Source organism: Aulonocara stuartgranti (assembly GCF_965226115.1).
Source record: "Aulonocara stuartgranti genome assembly, chromosome: 8".
NCBI classification, from domain to species: domain Eukaryota; kingdom Metazoa; phylum Chordata; class Actinopteri; order Cichliformes; family Cichlidae; genus Aulonocara; species Aulonocara stuartgranti.
This window is the reverse complement of record NC_138959.1, coordinates 18,364,625-18,385,918: the sequence shown is the minus strand read 5'-3', so window position 1 is coordinate 18,385,918 and position 21,294 is coordinate 18,364,625. Positions and strand designations below refer to the sequence as shown.

Below are 21,294 nucleotides of genomic sequence, written 5' to 3'. Positions count from 1 at the left end.
CTTTCTAGTTTTTTGGTTTTATTTTAAAGAATGAACCTGAGTAAGAAAATCCATAAAGAAAAGTAGCAAAAACTGGAAATAGAAAATGAAACAAAAAAAAAACTGCAGAGTGCAGTGCAGAGCTACCTTTGACATTTAAGCAAAATGGCGATTACAAAACACGTTTACAAAAAGTCGATTTCACAGTATCAAAAAGCACCTCTGTTCCTTCCAGAGTCTACGGCTTTCTAGAAGTTTACCTTTTGTTTGCCTCTTCTCTCTCTGAATCTAACCTCTTTAAATGGCAGCAGGCCTCATCTCTCACTCGCACACACACACACACACTCTCTCACACACACACTCTTTGTTCTTGTTCATTTCAACATTATGTGGAAGACAAATACTTGTTACATAGCAAACAAATAAGCAACGATCCACTCAAATGTTGGCTAAAATATCTCTCTGTGATCAACAAAAGGAGAAATTTGTGGCAACGGTAGAAAAGCTGTGTGCCAATTTTCTTTCTTTTTTGTCAAACATCTCCTCCGCTGGACCACGTGGTCAAGTCCAACGGCACCTTTTGCACTGATAATCTTCTGGCTCGGAGCAGCAGCTCTCGTAGTCGCTGCTGGGAGGAGATGGGGGACAGGAGCAAGCGCTGGAATGAGTTTGAGGTGACGGGTAAGGGTCCGTGTTGGGAATCGGACTGGTGCAGGGGCTGGGGGAAGCACAGGCACTGGACACCGGGCTCAGGTTGGGGCAGGGGCTCGAAGGCAGGCTCGTCTTGCCGAAATCCTCCTGCTCCTCTGAGGGTTCGGGGCTGCTGCTGAGGCTGAAGACCCAGCCCAGCTGTATGTGGAGGAGGACACGCAGGCCAGGGGGCAGATCCAGGGCATTAAACAGGTCTGGGCAACACGGCAACATTTGGCGCAGCCTTGCACAGCAAAGGTACTGCAGGGAGGTGGGTGTATAGCAGGCCTGCATCACCTTCATGCTGCTCTTGGCTGCTGTGGAGCACACCATGGGGTACAACTTCTTGTTGTGTAACCTTGTTGCAGCCACACCTGTTGGCAGGACAGGCAGAGCCCATTGGGATTATTAGAATATGCAGACAAACGTAACTAACTGAAAAATGGATGCAGTCCGTTCGCCCTAAACCAGTTACCTACATCTCTAATGTGGCTATACCCCCACCCCCCGATGGCGCCAGCTACTTGAAGGTTGACACCGAGGAGAACAACAACATGCTTCCAAGAGATATGATAACGAGAACAACCTGACTCTCTGCCCTATTCCTCAAGGCCACCTGCGTAGGCTGCGGACTGTTGATCTTGGCCTAACAGGCGAAAGGACACTTTCTCAAGCTGAACTCAGGACACACACCCCGACACGCACACATGCACACTGATACTGACGTGCACTCACCACACTCCCTTCCATGGATCCAATGCCTCCTCCCATGCTTACCTCCCACCCGATGGAGACAGCGGCTCAGCTGGAGGCGCGAATAATCGCAGTGACCATGACCACTGTGTACATTGGTGCACCCACCCTCCCCACTTATGTTGCTTATCTGTGTTTCATGGTGTTACAGTGTGATGATATCTGTGCTTCTTTATGTGCTATGGAGGTTTTTGTTTTCTCCTCATGATGACTCACTTGTTGGAAGTCATCATGGGCAGAAACCATTTTTTTCTCCTGAATTGCCCCTATGTGTTACACATCTCACTGTCCATCCCTTTTTTTTGCTGCCTAGCCCGACCTGTCTCCCCAGTGTTTGTATATTTTATGTATGGTCGAGTAGGTCTGTCATTTCAGCTGCAGGCAACTGCAACCGACAAATAAAGCTTCTACTTATCCTTAAAACGCAGGAAAACACAAACCTATGCAGTGCCGGTTCTTGTAGAAGGTGAGGGTGCCGTGCCACGTATCCAGGTGCACTCCGATGATCGAGCCTTGACCGAACCGAGAAGAGAATTTTATTTTGTCCCCTTTGTGCTGGAACAGACCTTTGAACACACAGAGAAACATTTTTGTTTTATTTACTGTTTTCTTATCAATCAAAGTCATTATATCTGATAACTCACCGGTGTAGGAGAGCCCCCAGCTGTCTTCATCATGGCCCAGCAGACTGCCAAAGTTGTACTTGAACTTCTCCAGGTTCACCTCTGAAGTTCCAACTCCCACCATCTACACCAGAAAAGCAAAACAAAACAAACATTTTAAAAATGTTCATGTTCAGGTCACTTTGTTACAACTTTAGTATTCTTTTAGCTTCTCTTACGCACCATATCTGTACCGTAGACAGGGGAGGTCATCTTGATTTCCCAGTAGTGTTGGCCGTCTGCAAGCTCCTTGTTGCCACGGATTGCAGCGGTGCCGCAGCTGTAGTCTGAGTGAAAGCTCACCTTCCTGTTGTCACAGCTCAGAAAGGCTCCAGAGGACTTACAGTGGTCATCCCACACCCAGTCAAAACCTGGACACACGCCATGCACGAGCAGTTATGCCAGATGTTCTTCCAAAAACGAAGCACACCGACGTTTCTTGGCTTTTCATCTACCGCCACTTTAAGGCTGTTCATCATGCAGTTTTGAGGGATCTGTGATCAAATAGCTTTAAACTTCATGGCACCGCTATATGCTGTGCTCAGTATAATTTGGTAACATCTTAATGGGTAAATGTTACAGCTGCTTATCATGAGCGTGTTAGATCTATCAGTGTGTACGTGACTCTCAGCCTTCTTATTCTGTTCATGAGTTTGCAAAGGAAATAAATGAAGATGTTGATTTCTGACCATCCTGAACCTTAAACATGACACTGATAGTGAAAGCTTGTTGTGGCACTAATCACACCTTTACAATGCACAGAAGTTGGAATATGAATGAATATAGTGTTAATATTCCCCGACAGACAGCCGTAAGCATATAAAGACTCTACAACATGCCCAAATTATAATATTGTTTACATGCATCTTTATGCTGTCTTTCATCAGCTTCTGCTCACCTTTGTCCTCCTCCCCATAGAGACAGTCACTGATGACGCCAAGAAGCGGACTGAGCTCTTCCTCTGGGTCACAGTGGAAGAAAGACTCCTGTTTCATTGGTACTGTGCTTGGCAATGCCACCACCTCAGAGACAGTCTGGAACCCGGCCCGGTAATCCACCTCAGGCTCCAAGTCACTGATCTGGTTGACGCAAACATTACAAACAGGATCCTGTAAGTCCACGGACGTGGCCCTAGTCCAGGGGGGCAGTGAGCTCCAGCAGTAGAGCTGAATCAGGATCACAACAAATTGCTATCAAAGAGCAACATAGGTTGCCAAGGCTGAATGGAAAAAAAAGGGGAAAGTTTGCAATCTAAAGAGCCAGACGGGAACTTGTGTGCTATGTTTTTGAACACTGTGTATCACTAGTGATGTGAGGTCATGCATACAAGCAAGTAAACTTAGAAGATTCTTTAAAAGTACTGGGCATGCTGTCATGTCATGACCACATTTCACACACTGCTATTCCAGAAAGTGAACAGTCCAAGTGGAAAAACTAGCTGTACTTACTCTAAATAGAACTATTCTGTTTCACATTGCAGGGATACAGTTCTTCATTTCCAGTGAAACCACTTTTCCATTTAGCCCAGTTTCAATTATATTCCAGTAAACACAAACAGGAAAGTCTCACCTGTGTGACTGTCCGACCCTCCTGTTCCTCTCTGTCTGATGACTGGATCACAGCCATGGCATCTGTCTCTTGCCAGGTTTGACTCCAGGCCAAGTGCCGAGCCCGTCCGTTTCTGCCTCTTCTTAGCATTGCAGTTCTGTGGAAAGCCAACCCAGCACCTGATGACCAGCTGGCACAAGTACAGGAGGCCACGTATTTCTTATTTATGTCAAGTGCAGTCACTGCTAAACTCCTGCTTAGCACTGTACGTGTACTTGTTAAATATCAACACTTCACCGAGTTCTTTTGATTCCTCATAGGCATCCGATGGAAGACAACACACTGCTCAGTATCATTTCACACTTTGATTCTCTTACACAATACTTCTAGAAGAGAGACGCTTCCTGCATGACACATTGCCGCGGATCTCAAAATGGTGGTGTGCCCCTAACAGTTTTATTACCAGCTCGCTCATTCAAGTCTAAACAACAGCGTTTCAGCAACTTTTCACTAGAAGATGGTCCCCTGTTATCTATTTTTTCCCAGGCAAGCATGAGCGAGAGTCTACAGCATTCCACTCCCCAAGGACACGTAGTCTAATGCCTTTATTTTTCAGGGCCGTGTCCACTTAATACTACACTATATAATTATATGACACTTTAGTTAATATAAAGCCCCCCCTCCCCCCTTGTATAAAATCTGGTGAGGGTCGTCTAGGAATAAGCAGCATACTGACTCATCTAAATTTAACTACAAAATAAGGCCCAGGCCCAAAAACATGTCTGAACCACCTCTCACTGCTATCATATTTCACCAGTTTCTAACAAACCTGCAGGGCAACTGAAAGTAGGTCAATCCAAACTACTCTCTGTCAGTTCAGCTGTTTTGTTTGCTGACCTTATTTTTCACTTCCATATATGATATTACAGTTAGAGACAAGCTGCACGATTTACTGTGAGGAAGCCTTTCTAGTCACCTCGAATGATCTTTGTGTGTCAGCTTCTCTATTTCCATCTGTCCCATATGCCACAGTTAGCAACAGGATGTGTTTTCATGCACGCCTTTGACTTTTTAAAGCTGACCCCCATGCTTCACAGGACCCCCATGCTTCACAGGACTCCCAGGGTCACCTGACCACTGATAAGTGGGTCAGGTGTAACAGCAATTACAGCTAAAATAAGAAACCTATATCATTTGTATCATGTGATTTTGGCTGTTAACAGAGCAATAATTCAATTCAGTTTTATTTATATGGCGCCAAATCACAACACTAGTCGTCTCAAGCTGTAACGTAAAGATTCCAACAAGCATATGACCACCTTTGAGCAAGAACTTGGCAACAGTGAGGAGGAAAACAGGCTGGAAACTCTGGCAGAAACAGGCTCAAGGAGTGGCAGCCAGTAAACAGCTATAAAATGCGCACACACTATTGAGACTACAATAATAGCTGACTGCAGTCAATTACAAATGAAGCTGTCAACAACACTGTTTCCATTCTTAGTCAGCTTTACTCGTTAAAAACACTGTAATTACAAATGCAATAACCAGAACATCACCAGACTGTGTGTGCTTTTTCAAACATCGAATCTAATCTTATTCAAACTGTTTACCAAATGCACAATCACATGCCTCAATGGCAGCGTTTGCCTCTCTGAAATGTACCCTTGTTTACAAAATAATATGAGTAGCAGACTTATTATACCCTGTAATAACATACAGTTAACGACCCAAACCACAACCAGAGCCTTTATTTGCTAAAAACTACACATCTTGAGTTGTTAACTCTCATGGTTAATGCCTGCAGGGAACAGCTGGTTACCGCTTTGCAAACAGGTGCAGGAGAGTGCCATTAATTTAGATTAGTTAGTCTGGAGCCAGTCTCATTTTAATTGGGCCTTACCCTACATTACTCTAAATGCATCATCATCCGGAGCACCGAGTTTGAGCAGCTCCTTTGTCAGTCTATGTAAGGACAGGTATGGTGCCAGTGGACTGCCACAGCAATAATGAAGGCACGTTTAAAACTACTGAAAATGTACGCATGTACCTGAATCTGATCCATTTCCTCATGAAGGAATGCTGTCTACTTCATAACGCTTGCGATGAATCGTTCCGTTAAATATGATCAGATCCTTTATCTTAGCACATATATAACAGGCAGTGCAACAGGACTGTGTCATTCCCAGCAGGAATTCTGTGCTTACCTTGCTGTACTCTTCCTGCTCACTGTGTTGCAGTGGCTCATTGGTGTGTCTCTATATCCAAGTGTGTCACGGGTGCAGCGTGCATCTGTCCCACTTCTTACAAGACAGAAGTAAACATTACTTCTCCACGCCCTCTTCACAGCTTATTGGATAAGACCTGTGTGGAGGAGGAGTTCATGTTGGTTTGTGTAGTCACCTAGTTGCGGTATTTATAAAGCATAATAACTATATATTAATTATATATAGGGTATATTCATGCTGTGGGATTGTTGCTACTGAACAGATTCTGATCTGTGGGTTGCTGATAATACAAACCTGGAGACGAATAAGTTGGCATGAACGCCAAAATCACCTCAAATTTCTACAGGTGTGCAATTGAGAGCTTGCTGACAAGCTGCATTACAGTTTGGTACAGAAGCTGCTCTGCCAGCAGCCGTAAATCACTACAGAGGGTGGTGAAGGCAGCAGAGCACATCACTGGCATGAGGCTTCCTGTCATTCAGGACATTTGTCTTCACCGTAAAGCACACAGCATCATCAAGGAGCACAGCCACCCAGCACATAAGCTCTTCTCCTTATTACCATCTGGCAGACGTTACAGGAGTCTGTTTGCTTTACAAGTACTCTGTTTAATCTGCACTGGTCACTCCACTTTATTGATATTTATATATTTTTTAAAAAGTGCAATACTGTAACAACTGCCACAAAAGAAAACCTTCTGTACTGTTCAGTCTGTACTGCTGCTCATTCCTGCCACTGTGCAATATCCCATCTGCCCCCCCCCCCCCCCCCCCCCCCGCCCCCCGTCACATTCCTATTTAAGATTTTTCCCCACACTGTATGTCTACAAAAAACAAAGAAAAAAAGGCTGAAAATGTGTGCACGTCCAATTCAGGCGAGGTTTTGTGTTTTAAATGGAAAGACGAATTGTGAAAACACATCTTCAATACGATCCATTTAAGAAAAAGAGAGAACGCTAAAGAGGAAAATCAAATCCATGGGCATGGGTGTTGTGCGTCACTCCGAAATTTCTCTAAAATGGGCTTGGCACTCCTCTCGTAATAAAGTCTTATAACCCCAAAAACTATAAACCATATTCATCCGTCCCAACAAGTTGCTCTGTGGTTTGTTTTTGTGTTCCCAGTCAACAGCAACGTTAACAAAAGCATTTTTTTTCTGCTTTTCTCCAAAAAGCGTTTACACAGAAGTAAAGTGTCTGTGAAGGTTCTCAGTCATCCAGGTCATCGTAGTCAAAGGAAGTAAAGTATTTTAAACACGACATTTAATTAAAACTGTTGCTTTCTGGTCAGATAACAGTCTCAACCAAAGATTAAAAAAAATTGGCGTGGTAGGACTCTAGATTTCGACCCAGATTAAAATAATGATCACCATTGTCATGCAGTCAAGGGCGTGTTTACTCTGTGTTTTTGAACGTTTGCTTCGCTCTTGAATGCAGCGCACTACCCTTCAGAAACCTATTGGTTGTGTTTAAAGAAAGGCGGGACTTGGATGTAGGATGTATTGTATGATTGGATAGGTGCTGCGTGACTATATCGGAAGTTGATCCCTCATGTTCTGTGCGCATATTTGATATCCAAAATATGGAAGAAATTAATGGTAAGTCGAAGTTACCGGCGAACAAAAGTATTCGCAAATACCTGCAGTTTTTAATTATCATATATTTTGTGTATTGTCATGCTAGGAGACGGTAGTTGACGGTTAATTTAGCCAATTAACTACCAGAAGCTAACTGACCGTTTCAGATTATGTTTGACTGTCGTTTGCTAAGGATTAACCACCGTGTCGTTCAATACTCAGTAAAAGGCCTTCATCGCCTTAGAAAAGTGAAGTTTGTAATAAACATGTATAATTATATAGTTACTGTGCACTGTAACGACAGTAACTTGATGCTGAACTTGTGAACTGGGCTCGTGCCCTCCGCACTATCTAAAACCTATTTCCAGATTAGGTAGAATGTCTCATAGCTTGTTTAAATTTAAACTAATAAAGCCTTAATTTATTAGTTTTTTTCTGCTTTTTAAATCAGATGGAAACTTGGGCCAGGTCCGACACGTTGTGTTGGTTCTGTCAGGGAAAGGAGGAGTGGGAAAGAGCACCATCACCACAGAGCTGGCGCTGGCCCTGAAGCATGCTGGGAAGAAGGTGAGCTTAGTTCATGTCAAGATATGCCACCATGTAGGGCTGTGCGATATGACCAAAATCTCATATCCCGATATAAGACATCTATCGTCCCGATAACGATATAAATCACAAAAATGTAACATTTTCTGTAAATTCTGTGAATCTCGGGCAGCTCCATCTTGCGGGAAGTGTTTCCAGCTGCGCGTCATGTAGCTGGAGTCCAGTGTTTTAACCGATGCATGAAACTATACATTTTTAGACACAAGTTGTAACAGCCACCGTTTTCTTTGTGAGTGTTTATTACACGGAGTGCTGTGGGGAAAAGCCTGTTCTAACGTTTGAGTCTAAGGTTTATTTTTTAGCACCTGGCGGCTCTTTTTTACTTCTCATCCGTAAATAATCTGCTCTTTCACGTGATTCAGTTTATTTTGAAAAGTCTCAACAGGATCTTGAGCTTTATTGTGAAAGGTTTATGTGGAAGATAAACAAGCGGACACGCGATGGTGTTACCGTCATTGTTGCTAACCACAACGCATAAAAACAGGGGCTTGTCCGTCCATAGTGTGGTTATATTAAATATAAGAGAAAGAGAGAACTTTAATAAAGCCACTACAGTGACCATCAAAACATGAAAAAATATTACCGTAAACAGTTTATTTTGCGACACCACGAAACAAAGGATAGCATAAAATGAAACGACATATGTTTTTGTATCGTCATCCGATATCGTTACATCGAACAGCCCTACCACCATGCTGTTATATTACAACACATTATAATGCTTAATTGGATTCATTATTTTTTTTAAATGGAGAAATCACCCATCAGTGTTACTGTTTTGTTTTGCTATGCCTGACTATGTTCATACAAATGGGAAGCTCATTCAGGAACTTCTGGTTTAATCAGGTTGGCATCCTCGACGTTGACCTCTGTGGGCCAAGCATTCCTCGTATGCTGAGTATGGGCCAGCCCGACGTGCACCAGTGTGACTCGGGTTGGGTGCCGGTATACACTGACACCCAGAAGAGCTTGGCCCTTATGTCTATTGGCTTTCTATTGGAGGACCCAGATGAAGCTGTGGTGTGGAGGGGTCCCAAGAAAAACGGTATCTGCTAGACTACTAATCTGAAAGGCTTGAACTGTACAAGACCTGTGAAGGTGCTCTTCAAGACATCCTTTGAGGTCTTGAAGAGCACCACAAACAAGCACCCTGTGCTTCCCAAGAATCTCCAACCCTGTGTGCATTCACAGTACTAAGTTTAAGTAATTGTGCAATGTGACTGTTTGCATCACCAGCCCAGTGTTTGAAGACTTTGCTGTTGAGCTCAAGTTTGTTCTACCATTCATCCTATCCATGTCTGCATGTGCTTTACCCACAGCTTTGATTGGTCAGTTTGTGTCAGATGTAGCTTGGGGAGAGCTGGATGTGCTGCTGGTGGACACACCGCCCGGGACATCAGATGAGCATTTGTCCGTACTGGAAAACCTTAAGAAGCACAGAGTGGATGGAGCCATTTTGGTCACCACCCCTCAGGTACATATCAGAATGAGGCAAGAAAAAACACACGTTTTGTATAGTAAGGTAAATAAGAACACTGGCCATCACTGCACCTCTCTTGTGTAGTATTTTCTGCAAAGACCAAAATATGTTGTCATATATTCCTTTTATTGGGGTCATTATTACAGACAGAACTGCTGGACCACCTAATGCATGCTAATAAAAACACTCTTTTATGAATGACACTCAAAGTAAGTTGGTCATGTATTTTCTTACAGGCAGTATCTACAGGTGATGTGAGAAGAGAGATCACCTTCTGCAAGAAGACAGGTGTACGGATCCTGGGGATCGTAGAGAACATGAGTGGATTTGTTTGTCCACACTGCTCTGTGAGTGAGCCTTTATGCTGCTGTTTATTTGTTCTACTGAAATATACAACTTATCAGACACTGTGCTCCTTTTAATATGTCCTCAGTTATTTACTCACCAAACTATGTTTATTTAGCACTCTTCTAGTCTTATCTCCGTTCTTTGGTTCTCCATTTAGAATAACCTGATTTTATTTTAATCATTACCTTTTTCGTTTTTTTTTTAAGGAGTGCAGCAATGTATTCTCAAAGGGTGGTGGTGAAGAGTTGGCCAAAACGACTGGGTCTGTGTTTCTAGGTGAGAGTCACAGCAGTGAATTACTTGTAATGCTAGCATGCAGCCACAAGGTGTCTCAGTACACTAGCAGGAAGTGTCACTCCTGACCCACCAGTCATGATTCTGGGGGTTTTCCATCACTTCCATGCTGCTTAAAGTCTATGCAGACACTTTGTTCAAAAGAATGATGCATAACTGATCAGTAGGTGTCACTCAGATGAATAGATAATTCAATAATTTCTCCTGACTGCATAACCACTTTGTGTGAAAATCAATAATGCAGATCGATCAGCTCACCAGTGGCATTGAGTCGCCAGCTTTAGCCAGCACACAAAACTATAGCACATTTCATCAATGACTAATTTGAGTTGCACTACTAACAGAGGATGCTGGGATGTGTATTAAGAGTTAACCTCATGTGGGATCAGTCATCTCTTTTCACTCATTTCAGGTTGTGTGCCATTGGATCCTCTTCTCAGCGCCAGTATAGAGGAGGGCAGAGACTTCACACAGTCATTTCCTGACAGTGCCACCTTCAGTGCCATTAGCAGTATTTGTCAGACTTTGCTCAACAGCCTACAAACTGACTGAGACAGATTTTGCATAGTTGTGGTGTGAAAACTACATGAGAAGTGTTGACTTCCTTTGTTTAGTTCCAGCCTTATGTAACCATTTACTGATCATGCTGGTAGTGTCCGTTATCTCTGCTGCACAGCAGACTTTGTGCATATGTCTGCTGAAGCTGCACTTGTTGTGGTTTGAAGATTGTCGGCTCTGAGCGCGGAACAAAACAAAGATAACTACTGTTAACAACTCAGCTGACCTTTCTTTGTATGTTGGTCTGTAATACGATGGTAAGCTGTGCTGCCCAAGAGAGGCTTTAAACGACAATAAAATATGGAGTACTGAAAACGCTACAGTCTGTGTGTTTGGACGCAAGTCAAATCTAAGTTGGAATCTTTAATTCAATTGTGAAAACATTCACGTCGACACATCAGGATAAATTCAATACCAGTGACAATACAGGTTTGTCGATTGGTGCTTCAGTAAAATGCGTCAGCAGCAGTACCATTTTCAGAAAACAAGACTCCAGATCAAATTGGTCAAGTCCATGTAGGAAACTAGGTCGAATTTTGCATACTAATCTCCCTGTTACATCCTACAACACATCTCCCAAACACCATTTAACCCTCATTTTTTGCAATGATATTATTTAAATCTGATATCATAAGTCTTGATTCTTGATCTGGATCATAATCTTCTGAAACCAGCCTGTGCTTCAGGTTCATATTCCAACAGCAACAAAACACTAAAACCCATGCAGGATTCTTACGGCTGGAATGTGGAAGAGATGAAGTACATCCACGGATGAGGGGAGGAGAAGGGGGCAGGTGAATAAGATGGAGAGGAGATGAAATGTGGAAATTACACTTGTGAGACCCCAACACAGGGCACACACACTTTTAATGCAAACAGCAGTACTACAGGAAAAACACTGAAGTTTGAGAATGTTCGCAATGATTAGAATACAGCTACACATAAAACTCCCACTCCACCAGCAACATACTAAAGGCAATCTTAATTATTAAACCAAGAATTACGTCCAGAGGAATTCCAACCACTTATCACGATTAACCCACAGTGCATTAAATCTATCTATATAGATATTTATATGTCTATATATTTATATATGTATATATCCTGGGGAATTAAGAGACTTTTGCTGCATTAAACAGTTCAAAGAACAATTTCTTATAAATAAAATCAGTGGAAAAAGAAAAAAAAAATTTTTTTTTAGTCCATACACATTTCTTTTTACAAATAGATCCTCAAGATTAATGCAGAAACCGTGTCAACTCCCAGGCTGATATGGGAGGAGAGGGAAAAAAAGAAAAGCTGTACGGCCCTTTGGTCAGCTCTCTAAGACCAGAGGCCAAGCTGGCCTCAAAGCCTGAAATAAGTGGAGGGAGAAAAGGAATCTTCATCATACAGTTGTTTTTAAACACACGCACACACCCACACACAAGACAGACAAATCACTACATTGCGCATTTACAAGTTGACTATCAAATTGGGACGACTGTACACATTGTTGAGATAAGACCATATTTATGGAGCCATTTTAATTTATTTTTACCCCTCCTGCATCACTTCTTTCATCTTGCGTGCCAAAATCCCCCGCCCAAACCCGTTCCTCTCTCTTTTTAACCTTTTGTTGAGAGGATTAGAGCAACAATGAGCCCATAGAGACCCAAGACCTCAGCAAAAATCAAAATGAGGATCATGCCCACGAAAAGCCTTGGCTGCTGAGCTGTGCCCCTCACGCCCGCGTCGCCGACAATGCCGATCGCAAAACCTGCTGCCAGTCCGCTGAGGCCCACACTCAGCCCAGCTCCGAGTTGGAGGAAACTCCTGCACAGAGAGAGACACAGACAGTGGTTAGCACAAAGATGTTGCTTTAACCTTTGAAGTTGACACAAATCAGAGCATCTTCAAGACTAATGTGACTAATCACAGCCTGTCCTTCGATACAAGTCTAGTGACCCGAAAAGCTGATATTTCTTTTACAAGCTGTAACCAATGCAACATTTTATTCAATCACCAACATGTTCATTTGATTCTTCCCCCCAGTTACTGAGTCATACTGTTGAATCTCAGTTCAACAGTATGACTCATTCCCCATTTTTTCAATTAACAGACTTTCCTTATAGCAAGGGACTCGATAGCCCAGGCAAACACTCAGAGCAGCTAAAAGTCTGATGATACTGAGTAAAAGTCATTCTGAAATTTAAAAAAACAAAAACAAAAAAAAAACCAAAGTAGATCATGTGGTGTTCATCTCCAGATCATTATACCTTTCCATTGTGTAGTAACAAAAACAAACAAACAAAACAAACAAACAAATCATGTGCGTTACTCAGTGAAGTGCGTAAAAAACCCCACAACACTTTTACTTCTTTAAAAAAAAAAAAAAAAAAAAAAAGCAGTTTCAATAGCTTATTACTTTTTCTGGTAAAGCTCCCTGTATATGGCCATACTGCACACTGCCCATACTGTCAGGCATTACACAGAATAAATGAATTAAGATAGAAATCAAGGATGTTTGGAACAAATATTTCTTAATATTTATAATAAATATGGAGTGTGAATAATTGTCCGTCTTGATCAGTTATCCCCGCAACAGATTGGCGACCGTGAAACAGGTTGCTACGGAAAAATGTGATATCCGACCTGCCAGCGAATGACTGCTGGCTGGTGATAGGTGAAACAGGCTTACAGTGCTGGACTGAAAACTTGCTTGTGATTGATTTGGTTGCTAGCAGGTTGTCGTGGTTGCCCAAGGTTCAGATGGAAGAGGCTGACTTCTCTCCAAACCAACTACTTTCCAAGTGGTAGTAAGGCTGAAAAGTGTGAAAGAAACCAAAAACGTCTGCACTTGTTCAAGTTTTACCACCACTTGGCTCCTGGTTGGCAACTGTTTGCAGAGAAGTCTGAGTTGTTCATGAAATTATTGGAAAATGCAGCAACCAAAGCAATCATAAGGTGGTTTTTGGTGCAAATGGCCTTTTTCACCTAGTGCCTGCCAGCAATTGCTTACCAACTGATTGAAATTTTATATATTTTTATACATATATCTCGTCTTTATACTTGTGTGACTTGGCCTTAGATAATGAGGGACTTGACACTTTTTCTTTGCCCTGTTCACCATCCCAGAACTCATTATTTTGAGCGAGATTGGAAGAACGTCCTTTAATGATTGAATATTCCAAATTAGAGTACACACAATGAAATCCAAATTGTCTAAAAGCAGAACTGGACGGTCAGTCTTTCAGAAAGAAAAAGAAAAATTGCAAATTGTGCATCTATAGAAAATAATTTGTCAGGCGAACTCACTTGTAAAGAGACTGCTTCTCTGCAGTGTTGTTGGCAATCAGCACTGCTACTACCAGGCCGTAAATGGCTATGATACCCGCCATGACCACAGGGATGATTGACTTCATGATGAGCTCTGGCCTCATCACAGACATGGCAGCAATACCTGTACCGCTCTTGGCTGTGCCATAGGCTGCTCCCAAGGCTGTAAGGAATGACAGAAATGATAACGAGTTAGATAAATAAAAACACAGCAAACTAGAGCACATAAACTACAATGCACAGGTCACAGGTCACAATGGGCTGGTAGACAGATGACTGAACCCAGAAGGCAGAGCTGAATAATGAAGCAGAAGCGAAACAGGAGATGGAGCAACGACACAGCTGTTAGTTTCTGTTCCCTTTAAAAATCCAACATGGCTCTACTTGGGAAATTTTCCCCTTCAAATTGAAACCAATGAAAACATTTTCTACAAATACAGATTTAGACAATTAAATATGTATTCTCATTCAACCAATGTTATTTCAGAATTAGGCTGCAGAGCTGTATATATATCACACTCTGAAGAACTTTGGGCTTCAGTACACACACAAAACTGCAGTGTGAATACATATTTATTCACAACCCTGCAACATCTGCTGTGTAACATCTTTAGCCTGTCAGGCTGTAAAGTAATGGGGGACGTAGAGAACAAAAAGCTTCACCAGCGAATTTAGCTCTGCTGATCTGTGACTTACAACGGCACCGTCTGCGTCACACACAAGTCTGACGGCAGGAGCAGAGTAAAAGAAAAATCAATAGTTGCCCGTTTCGAAATGAGAAAAGCATAGTATAAACAAATATAGAAGAAAAGACATCCATTAACAACAAGTCATAATTCTGCCTGACAAAAAAGGTCAATGTGGCTCATTTCTCAATATACAAACAAAAGGCTGAAAGAGGGTCGAGAATCAGAGAGGCTGGTTTGACAAGGTTTCCTCTGTCAAAGGTGTGTGCACATTAATGCAAACCTGTTCATTCACTTCAAAGCAAACAGCTCAAAGCTCTGACCACACACTGCTTACATTCTGTATGGGCCACCATTTTGGCTATAAACACATTCACATTTTTATTGGGAAATTTTCAGTTTTCACAAATTCAACAATATTGCTCAATACAGCCTTTGCACTCAAATTTTGTTACCAAGCTGGCAAATCCCATGTAACAAAATATTTGAGAATACGGGGAAAAAAAAAAAAAGTGTAAATCTGTAACCTCTCATTTATGAGGCCACTATGATCTTAAGCTGACCTTGTCATATCAGTGGTGTAAAAACCAATGCCCTGACAATGTCATTTTCTTGGCTCTCTGTAGCCAACACGCAGATGATGATTAAATCTGAAAAGTCTCTTGTGAGATCATCCTTGGAGACAGCCTGGTAAACACAGCCCGAGGTGTCCTGCACTGTGTAGAGCCTGGAGAGATGGCTTTCTGGTCAGTTTAAATAAGACTAGCTGCGAGGATATCTGGCAAACAGATCTAGAGACAGACAGGAAGGAGATTCAGGCCAATCCACAAATGTGCACATGGCAGCCAGCCCGCAGCCAGCCCACACCCCCCTCACTACTTATATTGATTTAACATCAGACTGATGATATCACTAGAGGTTAAATCACTCCTGCTCATCTACTCAGATGTGTCTTTGTATGACTGGGCATTGTTTTTTGTGAGAATTGCAAGAACCAAAAGAAGTGAGAAAAAGAGTTTTACTTTTCATTTTGACTTTGGAGGTGCCAAACTTTCAGCCGGGGGTGTAAATGCTTTAAATTAGACGTGACACTGACCGAAGTGCTTCAATATAAAAACTGATTGAGACAGCAGCGATGTTTAAAGCATTTTCCCCAAAAGAAAACTATTATATTGATAAACCAAATGACTACAGGGCAATATGCTAACACACTTCAGCCTTCGTCTATTTAAAAGTTTAGAAAAATTCAGCCGTCCATCATCAGTGAGTGTAATACATTACAGTCAGTAATATAATCCCTCGACTATTCTTTCTTGGTCTATTAGGCCTTACTCAAGCGTGACAGGTGAGCGCTGATAAACATTCTTATTCTGTCCTGATGATTAAAAGTTTGATGTGTGGCAGAATGGTTTCTACAGTGGTGTGGAAGAAAAACCTCTGGATTTTAATCCTAATCCCCGCAGCGTAGGTAAAGAGCTTTTCCTCCTTTCCACCCACAGAATATTTTATGTATGGGATGCCCTTATGACGTCTTATTCTGTCAGAGCGGGAGGTGCCTGCAGCTAGAGATGATCTTGCATGCGAAATGCCTACGCAGCAGACAGCCCATCCGTCTGCCATGAATGCAGATAAATGAGGAAGCACTGGTTTTGAGGAAAGAAAAGAAATTCAACATGAAACTGCAATTTCTTCATTCGAAAACCGTTAACCAGTCTTAGAAAACAGGACTTCTAGCTGCAACGTGGAAAGGAAAAGATGCTGGTTGTGAAAACTAAGACTTGCCCTGACCGATATATTGCATCAGAAGCTTGAGGGGGATGTCTAGAACCTATATGTGCCATCACCAATCATCTCTCAACACGGAAGACAGAGAAATAACGCAAATGTTAATTAAAGGTCAAGTAACTAAAAATCACTTTCTAAAAATGATTAGGCAGAAAAAAGAAAAATAAGCTTTGCAGGAAATCGAAAATTTACTGCAGCGCAAGAGAAGCAGTTTTTCAAGCAATGAACATGCATCAACCCCACAATCAGTAGGTTTGTCAATCAGGATATAAATCTACATTTTATTTTTATTGGTTCTGCAGAGAGAAAAGGTGCTGTGGTGATTCATGAAGGAGGAGAAACAGAAAGAATGCTGCCACAGGAGAAGTGCTACTTGTCCCACAGATTGTAACACCTGTTCTTAGCTAAAGATCACTAAAACAATTCATTATCACCTGACACCACTGCTGCAACTCACAGCATGTGACAGCAGGACGCCAAGTGCCGTTATTAAAAACCAAGGCATCCACTTATTTCAGCAGATACGTTCAAACATTTTAAAATATTCTATTGTAAGAATCTTTAGCCAACCCCTTAAAGTACGACATGTTGAGAATAAACTTAAATGGCAGCCACTATTTTAGAGCTCATGTACACTGCAGTGATTGATGTCACAGAAGCACAGGCAACAATTCCTGTTAATGAAACCACAGAACAATTAGACTGCTCAAAGCTGAAGCTCGATTCATAAAAAGTCCCCATTTTCATGCAAGCACGAGCCCCCTTTCTTCTCTGCAGTGTCCCACTTGTTACTCTTTCACCATCACAGACTTAAAAATAATAATAAGTATTCTAACATGGGGCAATTACATATAACACATGATTAATCGCTGGGCATTATTACTTATTACTTGCACTCACTATATCATATTTGAATCTGAATTGCTGCAGCTCATGAAATCTCATGATGAGGTCTGAAAATGCCAATTTTTCACAGATCTTGTGATGTCTTGAAAAAAAGGTATCAACAAGATAAATATGACAGAGCTCCCTCATGCCTGGAGTTACAACTCTGTAAATTGGTCAATTAGTGGCTTGGTGGTTTAACTGTTGCAGCATGATTGTAAACTTTGTCAATGTGAAATTATTTTTGAAGTGTGGAAAAACATTACTGCCATTACACCAAATTAAAGGAAGAGAAGTATTAAATTAGGAAATAGTCCATAAAACAATTGTGACCTGTAATTAAAAAAAACAAGCAGGTATCAAAGTTCACTTTTTATATTACTTCCCACTTTCCATCTTAAAGCCCTGAAACCAGTCCTGTTGAAACTAGTTAACAATGACTTGATATTTAAAACAATTCCCTGCTGACTTCTTAACTTTAACATCCTGAAGTTAACGTGTAAGAAGATAAATACCCAGATGGCATTTCCGAGTCAGAAGGCTCATCATGTGATAATCATGTGATCTTGTGTCATTCCTTACACCAATAAGGAAGTTAACCAGCTGATCCTGGTTTCCAGTGCTCAGTTGTAAGAAAGAGGTTTTCAACCAACCAGTAATTTCGATAACACGCTACAAACAAAACTCAAACAGTTTATGTAGAGCGAAAAAACTCGAGCTTTACGAGTTTCACTTTCTAAAATTGCGTCCTTTCTTAATACAACTCCGCCAACTTATTACTCAACACCCTTGTAGCCTTAATGCAGCAGGGTGGCATTTTAGAGGAAAGTGGCAATCAACCCAACATGCCTAAAAGAAGCACCCTAACAAAAGGCTGTGTTACGAGTGAACCATATTACAACTCAGTCTCATAATACTACTTTATTTGAATAGAGTATTGGCACGATCGTATATGTTCGCATCCCTTCCTCTCTCGTGCCTTTTGCTTTAGACAAAACAGGCTAACGCCAGAGCTAACTTTTGTAGTCGTCATCAGCTAGTCAACTAGCTTTGACTAGTCCTCGCAGTCTCATGATGAAGCGGGAAGGCTAGCTGTGACAATTGTATTCACAAAGAAATACAAACTAAAAATTAGCAAGTTGGGAACACGCCAACAATCACTGGCTGCACCAGCGAAGTCTAAATAAACGACTGCTCGAGATTAGCTTTGCCACGATAGCGGACGGCCCTCACACTTAGCTCGGAAAGAAGTACTATGGCTGAGATCGCCGCGTTGGGACACATGCACACACACAAAAAGGATTAAGCTGCAAAAGAAAACTGCACCACTGGTTAAATAATAATTGATATATGAAATATAATCCTTTTATAATTACCGCTGAACACCATCGCCGCAGAGGCACCCATCGCTGAGAAGAACGGGGCGTACTCGGGGCCTTCGGAAGACGACATTCTTTCTCACGTTTTACGGTATAAAAAAAAAAATAAACTAAATATACAAAATTAATTATATCTGGTGTGTCAAAAAGCGCACTTCACGAAACCTGTCGAAGGCCACGGAATTGAAATGCTGAAGCGACTATACTAAGAAGGAACCTTCTTGTCGCCTAACCTAACAGTGTAAACGAAACAGTCACGACTTCTGCGATAAATACCCGGCGCAGCAGTACAAAATGGCGAAGCGGAAAATATCACCTGACTGGTCGTACGGACAAAACCTATCACTGACAGGGTGAGAGGGGGGCGCAGTAAAAAAAAAAGGTTAATGATTTACTGTTCGACACAGACTGTTTACGAAAGAAAATGTACGGGTTTAAAGCGATGTTTTAATGACGTAGTCTGAGCAAAAACAGCGTTTTTGTTCTTTCTTTTCACCTTTTATTTTAAAGGTCACCCCTATTGTGCTTCACTTTGGTATGCTCCGCTGCAGGCTTTCCCTTTGATATCTACATTTAATTCACCCTTCTGAAGAATGAGGACGAAATGATGGGTGAAAGCAATAGATATCTTATTTATTATTTTCTACACCTTGCACCCGGGCTAGGGCCATTTAGTGGAAGGTGGTTTGCAGTCAGGTGTGATATGCAGTAATGTACCACATAACAGTGGGAGAATCCCCATTTCACTGAGATTAAGAAAGAGGAAGGGGTCATGAGAGCTCGCACCCCGAGTTAGAGATGAAGAATGTCTGCATGTGTGACTCAGAGAAAGCTTGTGCAGTCCCCATGCCTCCTCCTCTTCTCCCATCTATTCCTCTTACCCTGCTCACTCTGCATTGCCTAGTCAAGTCAGCACTACATGCAGGCCCCCTCCCCCAGTGCTACTGTAATAGCCTCATGACTCGTGATGCCATTTCTCCACAAGGACCACAGGCCTCCTTCCTTTCGATCACTTTAACTGGCCAGTATCTTAGTAAATCAGGGGTATAAAACAAGAACAGAACATTTGGAGATGGGGATGGTGTGTGTGTTTGTGTGTGTGGTGATGCTGGTAGCAAAACGGTCACTATGAATGAAATGACTTTCATTTCTGTTTTCTCTTTTTCTGGTCCTTGACTGAACACTCATTGATCCGGGTGGGGGGGTGAAGAGAGAGGTGTGTAGCATTTCAGCTGAGACTGGATTATAGTGTTCATACTCAGAGCCTAACAATAATATTTATATTTATAACAAGGTGCAATAATAATTAATGTGCAATAATAACAGTGTGCAATACACATACACTTATTCTTCTTTTTTATACTAAGTTAATATACTGTGTTGTGTTGTTTGTTACGTTGTGATGTGTCATATCGTGTCGTGTTGTGTTATATGTAGTGCCGACGTAGGACAGTTTTTCCAATTTCATTGTACTACTGTACTATGTATGACTGTGCAATGACAATAAAGAGTTATCTTATCTTATCTTATCTTATCTTATTTAATAGCATGTAATGTGATAGTCTACATACCCACTTCATTGATTCCTGTTTGTTTTGAGTAAATGGTAATGACTGTGTTGTAAGGAGAGCATACGCTATAATTTATTGGCTGATCTCTGGAATTACTTTTAAGGAAGGGAAAGAGGGAACTGTGAGAAGTTCTCACAAGGGCATCATGAAAGGCACGTTTGCTACAAAGTGTCAGTGCACACTGTCATCCTTTAGCTTTCAGTGATTCTGCTCAGTTCCACACATGTTATATGTCATAGATAATGTAAAATTTTCCCTTTACATAACAACACTGAGATACCCAGTGTCTAAATTTACATAAGAAACAGAAATCCTCGACATCATTTTAAACACACACACACACCCCAGTACCAGCTCCTGCAATATTCAGTCATTGAATCAGATCAGTACTCGTTGGGACCTCCTCAGCCTGTGTTTTAACCCACCCACTCACTAAGCCAAGTGGCAGGGGTGGCGGTCAAGGAAAAGACCAGTCTCAGTGTACTGTTAAACACTTAAGCATCTTATTCCTCGAGGCTAAGAAGCATGGTTTTTCAAGGAGATGCGCCAGACCAGCATCCAAAGGAGCAGCTAAATATAGCCGTGCATGTGCGATTAGGAGAGTGTGAATCCTGAATGGAGAGCACAGCCTTGGTGAGACAGAGTCAATTCCACTTACTGTAAAAGAAGGAATTACTCCACTCCTTCGCCATTTAAGCTGCTGCATCTCTGCAGATACATTACAGCGAGGCGCGCACACACACACTGCAAATCAGTTTGCGCTTTTTTAATTTATATGACTGCACTGACATTGATCGCTTGCACATTGACATGCCAAATAAAATGTCTGATAAATAACCAGGTGTATCAGTTTCCACAGCTGTGAGTTGGTAGGTATGCATGATTCAAATACAGCAGGCTCAGTTTCTCTGTTAGGTTTGATTGAAATGTGGCATGGATTTCTATGAATTGA

The 21,294-nt window shown here is 41.8% G+C and overlaps 3 protein-coding genes across 4 annotated transcripts; 1 reads left to right on the top strand and 2 right to left on the bottom strand.

Annotated features, from left to right (window-relative positions):
• Position 1: 1 nt before the first annotated feature.
• spsb3b (splA/ryanodine receptor domain and SOCS box containing 3b) lies at positions 2-5,949 on the bottom strand. Of its 2 annotated transcripts, none has more exons than XM_082544511.1 (7): positions 5,837-5,949; positions 3,654-3,789; positions 2,983-3,163; positions 2,268-2,455; positions 2,067-2,169; positions 1,863-1,988; positions 2-1,043 (listed from the first exon to the last, which is right to left on the bottom strand). In XM_082544511.1, exons 1-7 carry the CDS (start codon positions 5,875-5,877, stop codon positions 541-543), a joined length of 1,278 nt encoding a protein of 425 aa, XP_082400637.1. In that variant the 5' UTR covers positions 5,878-5,949; the 3' UTR covers positions 2-540. The 2 variants fall into 2 exon arrangements, with proteins under 2 accessions (XP_082400637.1, XP_082400636.1); XM_082544510.1 differs by having other exon boundaries at positions 3,654-3,822; positions 5,837-5,938.
• Positions 5,950-7,345: 1,396 nt separating this feature from the next.
• Positions 7,346-11,033, top strand: nubp2 (nucleotide binding protein 2 (MinD homolog, E. coli)). Its single transcript, XM_082544280.1, has 7 exons — positions 7,346-7,453; positions 7,884-7,999; positions 8,885-9,083; positions 9,358-9,512; positions 9,755-9,865; positions 10,073-10,142; positions 10,573-11,033. Exons 1-7 carry the CDS (start codon positions 7,438-7,440, stop codon positions 10,710-10,712), a joined length of 807 nt encoding a protein of 268 aa, XP_082400406.1. The 5' UTR covers positions 7,346-7,437; the 3' UTR covers positions 10,713-11,033.
• A 505-nt stretch (positions 11,034-11,538) lies between these two features.
• atp6v0cb (ATPase H+ transporting V0 subunit cb) lies at positions 11,539-19,081 on the bottom strand. Its single transcript, XM_082544281.1, has 3 exons — positions 18,769-19,081; positions 14,016-14,199; positions 11,539-12,533 (listed from the first exon to the last, which is right to left on the bottom strand). Exons 1-3 carry the CDS (start codon positions 18,842-18,844, stop codon positions 12,326-12,328), a joined length of 468 nt encoding a protein of 155 aa, XP_082400407.1. The 5' UTR covers positions 18,845-19,081; the 3' UTR covers positions 11,539-12,325.
• Between the last annotated feature and the right edge of the window lie 2,213 nt (positions 19,082-21,294).